Source organism: Chlorocebus sabaeus, chromosome 2 (assembly GCF_047675955.1).
Source record: "Chlorocebus sabaeus isolate Y175 chromosome 2, mChlSab1.0.hap1, whole genome shotgun sequence".
Classification (NCBI taxonomy): domain Eukaryota; kingdom Metazoa; phylum Chordata; class Mammalia; order Primates; family Cercopithecidae; genus Chlorocebus; species Chlorocebus sabaeus.
In genome coordinates, this window is record NC_132905.1 from 93,946,751 (window position 1) to 93,957,778 (window position 11,028).

Below are 11,028 nucleotides of genomic sequence, written 5' to 3' on the forward strand. Positions count from 1 at the left end.
TGATGTGTGTAATGTGTATTTGTGTATGTGTGGTATGTGTTTGTGTGTGTAATGTGATGTATTTGTGTGTGGTGGTATGTTTGTGTGCTTTGTGTGTGTAGTGTGGTGTGTTTGTGTGTGGTGTGTATGAATGTGTGTGGTGAGGGTTGTGTTTGTGTAGAAGTGTGTGTGGTGAGGTGTGTTTGTGTATGAGTGTGTGCATGTGGAGTGAGGTGTGTGTGTTTGTGTGGTGTGTGTGGGGTGTGTTTGATGTGTGATGTGTGGTGTGTGTGTGGTGTGTGTAGGGCGTGTTTGTGTGTGTGATGTGTGTATGTGTTTGGTCTATGTGTGGGATGTTTGTGTGTGTATGGTGTGTATGGTATAGTGTGTTTGATGTGTGATGTGGCGTGATGTGTGTGGGTGTGTGTTTATGTGTGGTGTGTTTGTGTGTGACACGATATGTGTGGTTGGTGTGTGTGGTGTGTTTGTGTGTGGTGTGTGTGTTGTGTGTTTGTGTGCTATGTGTTTGGTATGGTGTGAGTGTGTAGGGTATGGTGTGTGTGTGGTGTGTGTGTGTATGTGGTGTGTATTTGATGTGTGATGTGGTGTGATGTGTGTGTGTTATGTGTGTGGTGTGTGTGTGCAGTGTGTGATGTGTTTGTGTATGTGGTATGATATGTGTGTTTGATGTGGTGTATGTGTGGTGTGTTTCTGTGAGTGTGTGGTGTGTGTGACTGTGTGATGGGTGTGGATGTGTGGGTCTGTGGTATGTGTGGTGTGTTGTATGTGTGTGTGTCCGTGTGTTAAAAGTAAAAGCTGCTGTCATGACTTATTGATGGTTCCTCCAATGACCTTACCGTGATGACGTGAGAAATGATCTTTCATCATTGTCAACTGGGAAACAAATAGATTTGAGGGTTTCCTTTCCCAAGTTTAGGGGTTAATGTATTTTTGAATTGTGCTGTGTTTCAAACTTTTTATCCTTTCTGGGACTGTTGCAGGATCCATGAATAGCTCTGTCATGCCCTAGGTGAATTTTCATGTTCGTTAATTTCCTAGGAATTTATGTTAATTATTTGAAGCCTGCCGCTTAGATTGTGAATGCACAGATGAAGACCATTTTTCTGGAAGTGCTATTTCCCACCATCCGTGAGGAGCCCTGGCTGTCGCCCCCATCTTGGTTGGCATCACTGTGGGGCTGTGCCCCTCCCAGGATGACTCCTTGGCAGAGGCCCCACCTGACAACCTTGCCTCACACTCGCCAGTGGCCTGCTTTGCTCTTTGAATCTCTGAAGTTCTATTACTGATTTATGCATTTACCTTTCATTTGTTTTCCTGGGGAAGGAGGGGACTAGGTTTGTTCCCTGCTCTCTCCCAGCCCCCAGGACAGGGATGGCTCTCTCAGACCACTCACCGAACACATGAATTTGCTATAGTTCCCCCAGACTGCCTGGTAAACCAGCAGATTTTGCAAGCTGGTTGACTGTAGTATGTGTTTAGACTTGGACCATCCAAGAGATGCTTTTCCCCCAGAGCTATATTAACTGGTCCATAAAGAAGTTTGTCAACTTGGTTTTCATCTAAGGAGATGAAGTAGCATAACACCATAGAATGAAAACAAGATTTGGAACAAGACCCGGATCCCAAGTCAGGCTTGGCCTGTCTTCACAATGTGATCTTGAGCGAGGCCCTTCTAGAATGAGGATGATGAATGATTCCTGCAGCTCTCATAAATGACTACGTGAGTCCAAACTACAGACTACAGAAGCCCAAATTCTCCATGTAAAATAGAGAATCTTAAATACAGATTCTTTATAATGTAAAGCTACTTTAAAACCTATGAAGCCCCCCAATTAGGTCAGGTGCTGTTATAGGGCTTAATCGTGTCGTCTCCCCACCCAAATTAATATGTGGAAGCTCTGACCTCCAGTACGCCAGGGTGTAACTGCATTTGGAGATGGTTAAAGAGATGGTTAATTGATTAATGTTAAATTAATGTCCTCACGTGGTGAGGACACAGCAAAAAAGGTGGCCATCTGCAAGCCATGGAGAGAGGCCTCAGGAGAAACCACACCTACCAACACCTTCATCTCCAACTTCTGGCCTCCAGAACTGTGGGAAAATAAATTCCTGTTGGTGAAACCATCTAGTCTCTGGTATTTTGTTATGGCAGCCTGAGCAAACTAATACTCTTCTCGACAAGTATCTGCTGATGGACTATGGGACTGATGTGAGAACCTCTGCTGCAGCACCAAACTCTGTTTTATCAGAATAGATAAATGCAAGTGGAATTCTAGTTTATCAAAGCATTTTTCTGTTCTTTGGATTTTCATGACAATACCAGAGACTTAAAAATTAGAGACAGGATCTCGTTATGTTGCCCAGGCTGGTCTCAAACTCCTGGGCTCAAGTGACCCTCCTGCCTCAGCTTCCCAAAGTGCCGGGATTACAGGTGTGAGTCACCGTGCCTGGCCCAGAGACTCGTAATATTCATTTGGGATTGTCTTCAGCTGGTAGTGTAATAGTTCCTAACCTTTATATTTATGATTCTCTATTTTACATTTGCCCATCAAATGATCTGTAAAAGAAAATCTACTTGAGTATATGAGGGAGAATCTTATTTAATGCTCAGTAAGGAGTGTTTTTATTGCCATTCCATCTTTAAGAAGGGCTACCTGAGCTTTCTCTTATGACATGATAAAACATATAATTGCACAGGCCACCTTCTATTCAATTTCTGTGGGGAAAAGGCAGTATTTCAGGAAAGTAGCATAAGAAATGTCTATACTAGTGCAAAGTTTAAACTTGAATAGGATTGTTTTGCTTCCTAGGGGAGGTTGTGGCAGAACTGAATCAGGGGACGTTCCAAGCCTCAGGGAGCATCATTTCTTCATTATTCAATGACAATTGGCAGATCTCTGTGTCAGGTCCTGGTGGTTTAATGAGGTTTCTGCTCAGAGGGAAAAGCCTCATTGCTTGGAGCCATTTTGCAGCTACACACTTTGTTGAGAAAGGGCAATGTGACAGGTAGACAGGTAAAGGACAGGTAGCTACGTAATGTAGCAGTTCATATAACTGCCCAGCCTGATAGATTTTGATTGTCACTTCCTTTGAGGTGAGATCTTGCAGGTGATCGACTGGGCTGAAGTCTGAAGGGCTTGTGAGGAATAATGGCCCTCCGGGCACACGGGACATTGAATCATGGGGCTGTTTTTTTGAGCTATATTGATCAGTAAGTCGGGTTTCCCCTCGCCTTCTAGTGGAGTTGGAATAGCTGTTCTCTTACATCAAATCTGCTAATTGGCATGAATATCCTCTTGACTGTTCTGTAATCAGCTTGAGAATTTCAGAATGTCTGTGTAGAGTGGGAAAAGGTCGAATTCCAGGACCTGAGGCAAATATAAGCAATGACAACTGTGAAGCCCTGGACGGCTTACAAGATATTTTGGCGAAATACTTCTTAAAAGGAAAAGCCGTGGACAAGTCAAATGTAGTGGAGTTAAACAAAAGAATGATTCCAGAATTAGGCATCTCTCTGACCCAGAACTGGTCCTCAGAACTTCAGCCTGCCACGTGGTTAGGCAGCTTTCATGGGCAGAAAGCAGACATGAGGCACCGAGGCAGTTTAACTGGTTACAGAGCAGCATTTTGCCCTGTTGGAGAAAGTTGCCCACCTGTGATTGACTGAAAATGGGCGGCTGTGATTGATGGAGACCTCACTGTTTGTTGACCAGAGCGTACCTGTACAGTACTCCTGAGTTAGGCTTCTAGTTAGTTTTTGTACTAAGGAAGATTGTAGTTTTTATTTGAGGATCGAAGTATGGAGGCATCCTCAGGCCAATTGTAATTTAGTCTAACCTGCTGCTTGCTCAGGCTGAAAAGCCACCATTGAGACTGGGTGTGGCCAAAGTGATGTTCCAGTACAGGCGGCAGAATCCTACGTGCAAATGTCAGGGAGAGGCCACCCAGTCCAGACCCAAGCCTTCAGACATCTGTGTGAAGGAGCAAGTGGAAATATGACGGAAATGATTGTACTGCATTCTGGACATGACAATGGCATTCGTTTCGTCTGTACCACTCATTTAGATACCCTGCTCCCACCTGGACACAGAAGCTCTGCAAAGGCTTCTAGGCCACTAGGAGGGCATGGTGAGTGTCCTCGTGGCTAAGGAGAATGTCCTTCTGCATTGTCCAAGCTTTACAGTGACTTGACTTGTGAATTGTGGACTGTATCGGTTGGCAGAGGGAGGTCTCTCTTTTGAACACATTTTTTTTTGACACGCAGTCTTGCTCTGTTGCCCAGGCTGGAGTGCAGTGGCGTGATTTCGGCTCACTGCAAGCTCCACCTCCTGGGTTCACGCCTTTCTCCTGCCTCAGTCTCCCGAGTAGCTGGGACTACAGGCACCCGCCACCACGCCTGGCTAATTATTTGTATTTTTAGTAGAGACAGGGTTTCACTGTATTAACCAGGGTGGTCTTGATCTCCTGATCTTGTGATCTGCCCGCCTCAGCCTTCCAAAGTGCTGGGATTATAGGTGTGAGCCACAGCGCCCGGCCAAACAAATTTTAAGGATATTCTTTCTGCCTTGTATTTCTGGGCTGGGGCCATCTTGCAACAAGCCCAGCAAACAGCTGACCACGATGACCCTGTGGGTGGCCATGATGGAAAGTGCTCTCTTCCTCCCTGGATTAGGGCCTGAGTGATCCATGAATCACACCACTGAGCAGACACAGACACCCTGAGGCGGGAGAGCCACCTTACTGCCACGTCCCTTCACTGGCCTTTGCAGCTCTGGCCATGCCATGCCCAGTACAGTGTGGCCTGTTCTTTAAGGTACCATCGAGTGTTGATCTGAACATAAACCTAACACTGGGAGCCAGGTAGCACAGGCTTTTGTTTTCTAGATGAGAAAACTGGGCACCAGAGAAGCTAAGAACCTTTTCCAGAGTCACAGAGCAGTCAGAGGCAATTCCCAAATTCAGATTTTACCCGGACTCCACAGCCCTGCTTCTGCCGGGTGCCCCACTCCATGCAGGGAGTATCTAAGTGTGAGGAGAGAGGCAGCCTCTCATCCCCAAGGAGACTGAGGGCTTTGGCTGCTAGGACACGAGGCCTGTGCTTTTTGTTTTTGTTTTTGTTTGAGACAGGTCTCACTCTGTTGCCCAGGCTGGAGTGCCCGGGACTGATGGAGCTGGGGAGGCTCCTCACGGGGCCACCCTGCTCCTGTGGTCTTGTCACTATCACTGGGGTCACTCTTGGGGAACCTTGGCAGGCTCCAAGGCTCTGAAGAGTGGTTCTGGGCCTGGCTGTGGTCCCTTCCCTTACTCTCCTCCCCAACCCTCGTGCCTTCTGAATCTGGGGTATTTAGAACTGCACTTTCCTGACTTCCAGAGCCACAGGCCATTTGTATTGAACCCTGTGCCTGTGCCGCCGAGTCTAATTTGTTGTCCCTTCTCCACTGCAGTCGGGTGCCCCGTCCTCTTCCTTACACACTCCTGGCTGGCTCAGTGGAAGGAGCTCCTGTCATTCCTCTAACAGCATCTGACCCTCCCCCGGGACTGGCCTATCTGAAGTATACACAGAAAGTAGCGATTCCTTAAATGTCAGTGGTTGGTTTCTTCATTAAACAATGTAATATTTTTCAAAAGAGGAATCAGTCGATCACTTTTGGCTGAGATATTAGTTTAAGACGTAAGTGCAAAATTGATTTTTGTGACCTGTCCTCACTGTTTCATTATATATTTCCTTAATATACATAATTTTCGGAGTCTTCATTTGTCATTTGTCAAAAAATAATATTGCCGCTTTCTTCCATTATTATAAAAGAAGAAAGATGAATCAGGCCCTTTTAAAACTTCAGACTGCAGCCACATTTTAAATTTGAAAGAGTAACTTCCCCTCCTCCTTAGAATCAGAGTGAATTTTTCCCCTTTGCACTCACTGTACAGTCGATGCAAGGATTCCTCTGGGAGTAGGAGGATTTGGGACTATAAACCATCTTATGAAAAATGACAATTCCTAGTGCTGTAGATGCTACCTAACCAAGGATGTTGTTGGTACTAAAGGGTTTATTGCCATCAGCACAAACACTGGAGCCATTTGCATTTTGGGCTCGCTAGACACTTGCCCTCCAGTTCCGGGCTCATGTGATAACATTAATTAACCACTTTTAAAGCATCTGCTTGAGCCATAGGAAACTTTGACTTCTCCCAGTGATCCTACCCCTTATGGTTCTCCAAAGAAAGGGCCCTGGCAATGTAGAAGACGATGTGAATAGCTACCTGGAGTGTGAGAAACAGTTCCACTTGTCTCTCTATCGTTTGGGCTGTTGTGGATGAAAAAGGAAGCGCCCCCCTCCCCTGCCTCTGAAATATTCTGAAGCATTGGTGCACTCAACATCTCTGCTTTTATGAGCATTGGCAGCAAGTTTGAAATAGAAGACAACAGTTCTCTGATTTGGGTCATGGCTCCATCAGTCCTACAAGGCTTCCAAAGCCAGAGCTGACATTCCCTCCTGTTAGGTGAGGGTATGATTGAGGGACTCCAGGTAGAAGCTGCTTAGGTGCTAGGAAAATTGAGAGGAGGCTGCTTACGGATCTGCAGAGGAAATGTTACCCAACCAGATGCATCTGAAATAAGTGCTGACTCTCATCTATCTATTACCTGTCTATCTGTATCTATCTATCATCTACTTATGTTTGTTCGTATGTATGTATGTAGGTATCTATCATCTACTTATGTATATATGTATGCATGTATCTAAGTATCCATCCACCTATCTATCCATCTATCTATGTTCATCTGTCTATGTATGTATGTATGTGTGTATCTATCTATCCATCCATCCATGTATGTATCTATCTATCATCTTCTATATCTATCTATCTCTCTATCATCTTCTATATCTATCATCTACTTATGTATATATGTATGTATGTGTCTAAGTATCTATCCATCCATCCACCTATTGATCCATCTATCTCTGTCCATCCATCTATCTATCTATCTATCTATCTATCTATCTATCTATCATCTATCTATCTATCTGTCTGTCTGTCTGTCTGTCTGTCTGTCTGTCTGTCTATCTATCTATCTACTGCAAGCAGGAGAATAGGCAGGCCTTACCTGAAATCCTCAAGGAACCCCAGCTTCCTCCACCCTCTCCGATAGAGCTGGTGCCTGAACATTATTATGCAAAGTCCCTAAACAAGGTAGTGGATGATGAACTCAGGCTGCCTGGAGACAGTCAGGAATAGAGCCTGTGCCCTGCTCCCTGGCTAGGGCTTTTCCTCTGCCTCAGAATGCCCCCAGTTCTCCCATCTCCAAGCTGGTTGTGCTCCTCACAACCTCCTCTGCTCTAGGTACAAGCCCAGGGTGGCAGCGAGGCTCTTGGTCCAAGTCCCAGGAGAGGTGAGTTCTGTCCCCAGTCTGGCTCAAGGTAACTCCAAGGCCTCCTTTGTCTTTGGATCTCAATTCTGGCTACACCTGAGAGCCTTTTTAAAAGTGTAGATGTCTGGCCTCCCTGCAGGGACACGGATTTCTCAACATCAATCTTGCTCTTAGGAGCACCCTTCCCACTGCGGCTGGGCAAGGAGGAAGCCTGGAGTTTGGGGTGGGATGGACCCTCATGCCTGTATTTAAAAAAGAAAGAAAAAGAAAAAGGATGCCTTTGATGAATCTGATGTCTAGTCTTCATTAGACTACAGGCATTTATTATTTTATTTTAGTTTTTTATTTCCATAGGTGTTTGGGGAGCAGGTGGTGTTTGCTTACATGAGTAAGTTTTTCAGTGGTGATTTGTAAGATTTTGATGCACCCATCACCCAAGCAGCATACACTATACACTCTACGTCCATACCACCCTGAACACGCCGGGTCTGATCAGACTGAAGGCCTTTGAAAGACATTTACCTTCCACGACTGAAGAATTTTATTGATTTATTTGTTTTTCCTTCTTGGCTGCACTGGCCCTGTACCGTAGTAAGGTACACAGCACAGAGGCCCACGCCTTTGCTCCTTCCTCCACCCCCTGCTTTATATCCTGTCACTGTGCAAATTGGTGAAATCCCTCCACCTTAGCAAGCCATTTGCCAAGCCTACCTCACAGGAACAAGAATGTAAGCTTTGTGAAAGTTCAGTCGAACTATGAAGATCAAATGGTGTCATCCCATCTTGACGATGATAAAAATGGAAGCCCTGATTGCAATAAGCAAATCTTCCCTGAGAATGACACACAGAATTACACATGGAAACTCAGTGTACGACTTTGCTAACTTAGTAGTTGTGAATATCAGCTACCATTGGACGAATGTCTTAGCAATATTTAAATGGTACCTATGTGAGATAGCAGGTGAAAGTAACAGCACAGCCAATATTAAAACCATATATCAAGATGGTCATTGAGAATAGAAAATCATGTGCAGAAAGTACATGAAGTGTTGAGACTGTGTCCTTGAGTTTTATTGTCCTGCTCAGGTGGTAGATTCTGAGCTCTGTCAAAACAGTCCACTGGATTTTACTTTGCAAATGAGCTCTTGTGCTGGGGTGTAAGTCAAGCCCCTGTGTGTGCCCCAAGGTGGACTCCCTGGCTTCACTTATCTAGTGGGGCTGTCTGCTTTCCTATTTTCAGCTCAGTGACTGCCTTCTGTTTGTGTTTGTCTTGCTACAGATGGACAGAAGAAAGTTCAAGAAGAATTTGACATTGACATGGATGCACCAGAGACAGAACGTGCAGCGGTGGCCATTCAGTCTCAGTTCAGAAAATTCCAGAAGAAGAAGGCTGGGTCTCAGTCCTAGCGGGAGAGCCCCCTCCTATTCCACCTGAAAACACCAAACTCAACCATTATCTGTCAAGAAATTAAATGAACAACACCCTAGAGAGAAGTCATCCACACACAATCCACACACGCACAGCAAACCTCCAATGCATGTACAGAAACCTGTGATATTTAGACCCTTGTAGGAAGGTATAGACAATGGAATTGTGAGTAGCTTAATCTCTATGTTTCTCTCCATTTTCATTCCTCCTGCAACTATTTTCCTTGATGTTGTAATAAAATGAAGTTAAGATGAGTGAATTCAAGTGTCTGCCTTTCTCTCTTTATTTTACCCGATGTTAGAGATGACTGTGAGCCACGTGTCTATTTCCTTATTCTCTTAGGAGTCAGAGACGTAACACGTTGTCTTCTGTCAGGAGCTTTTTTGCTGGGAGTGAGAGATCCATTTTCAGCCATACCTGCCTCATTCGGAGAGTCCTAAGTGCTGGCTGGCGATGGCAATATATTTTCTTCTTATCATGGGAACAGAGCCCTGCATCCTCAGGTGCCGAAGACTCAGAAGTTTCCCTGGGGAATTATGACTGATCCAGGAGAATAAAACGGGAGAAGGTGATGCGCATGTGTTTGGAGCGTCCCCAGATTTACTCAGCAGACCCATTTCAGATCTCCAAAGGGGACACCCTAGCCTGTTAGAGGCCATTCTGCGGCTTATCTGCAGTACTCTGCACCTGTGTGACTCCAGGGTACTGGCACCTTCTCCAGACTCCCCAACTTCCTCCATGCTGTGATTTGCCACCTGGTAGGGTTATTTATTACAACCTGTAATTTAGTGAAGCTATCAGGCTTCTCTTCCGCTCCATCTTCTCCCCCTGCAAACCTTGCAGGTAAACTGTTTTGCAAATCCCAAAGTGGTTTTGTAGGCACTGAGGAGAGGTCCATCACATGGAGAGGACCTCGCTGTCACTGATTCGGGAACCAGTTGGGTGGGTGGGTACCCGCCTTGGGAGGCACTTGTGGTTTTTGTTTGAACTTTTCCACATGATAACGTGATGTGTAAGTCACATCTCATCTTCAACTTCCTGAGATGCTTGAGATGCTCCATGACTGCTCTTGTATACTGTGGGACATTGCATGTCTTTCCTTTGCCAGCTCCTTAACCAAGGGTCAAGGTGGAGCATGAAGAATAATGGGAAAAGGGGCAAGAGATGACACCATGTGTGTGCATGGGTGTGTGGATGTAAGGGATGGTGAGTGAGGCATGGGCAGGGCACTGACTGCAGGTGGACGTACCGCTGTTCCTGCGGCAGGGCCCTATTTATTGTTGGGAGGGCACAGGTTGAGAAACACTGGCATGATTGGGTGATTTACTGTCTCAAAAATCCCTCTGAAAATGTGCATATTTTCTTTTGTAAGGAAATCTCTCCTGCCAGATAATTCCCTGTGGTTGTTAGAGACAGGGAAGACTCATAGACTCTGATCAATTTCCAATCATCGGAGAGCTAAATAGGATCACTTGGACCCTGACAACCAGTGAGGGCTCTGAGGGACTCCTGATGTTGGGGTCCCTACTGAAAAGAGGAACACAGGCTGAGGGGACACTCCAGGAAAAGCTTCCTGAGACAGCAGGGGTACGAATGCCAAAGAAATCAGATGAGTCTCGATGTAGTCTTCTTGGCATTCCCTTAAGCTACCAATGTAAAGTAAGCCAGGAACAAAACAAACACTTACAAATTTTGGATCAATTTCACCACACCTTATACTTCAAGCACCCCCATCCTCTGAATATTTCACATAAAGGAAGCAGGGACGCTGTCTATACTGGCTGCACTCTGGCTGGTGCTCACCCCACGCTGACCCCTCTGGAAGCTAATCTGGCTTATAATGAGGATGCCTTCTTTACAGGGGACTCTCTATGCAGAACAGAAGATTCCAGTGGAGTGGTTCTTCCCTATGTCCCCAAAGGACTGGGAATATTCTTTTAGTAACAATGGACCATTGGGGGAAGAAGGATGAAAGTGGGGTGAGAGATGTGAAATTTGGAGAGGTACCTCAAAGACTGTGATGTGCCTCTCTTTTTCCCATCACAGGACAGGGGTATAACTGCTTTCCTTTGAGCCACAGGGATGAATTTAACTGTTCACTTCCCAGGTAGATTCATGAGGGTCTAGAGCTTCAGCTAACAGCATGGAAAAGATTCCAAATGCACCCCCCCCTCAGCATAGGAACTGGGTATGTTGAATCTATGGTCTCATAAAACCAGAAGAAGGATAA

At 45.5% G+C, this 11,028-nt stretch overlaps 1 protein-coding gene across 2 annotated transcripts in view; it reads left to right on the top strand.

Annotated features, from left to right (window-relative positions):
- Window positions 1-9,057, top strand: part of PCP4 (Purkinje cell protein 4) — a 72,594-nt gene extending 63,537 nt beyond the window's left edge. For both annotated transcript variants that reach the window (XM_007968451.3, XM_007968456.3), the window contains one exon: window positions 8,649-9,057. In XM_007968451.3, the coding sequence (XP_007966642.1) occupies window positions 8,649-8,776 (128 nt within the window). In that variant the 3' untranslated portion in view covers window positions 8,777-9,057. The remainder of the gene's footprint in view (window positions 1-8,648) is intronic.
- The last annotated feature ends 1,971 nt before the right edge of the window (window positions 9,058-11,028 follow it).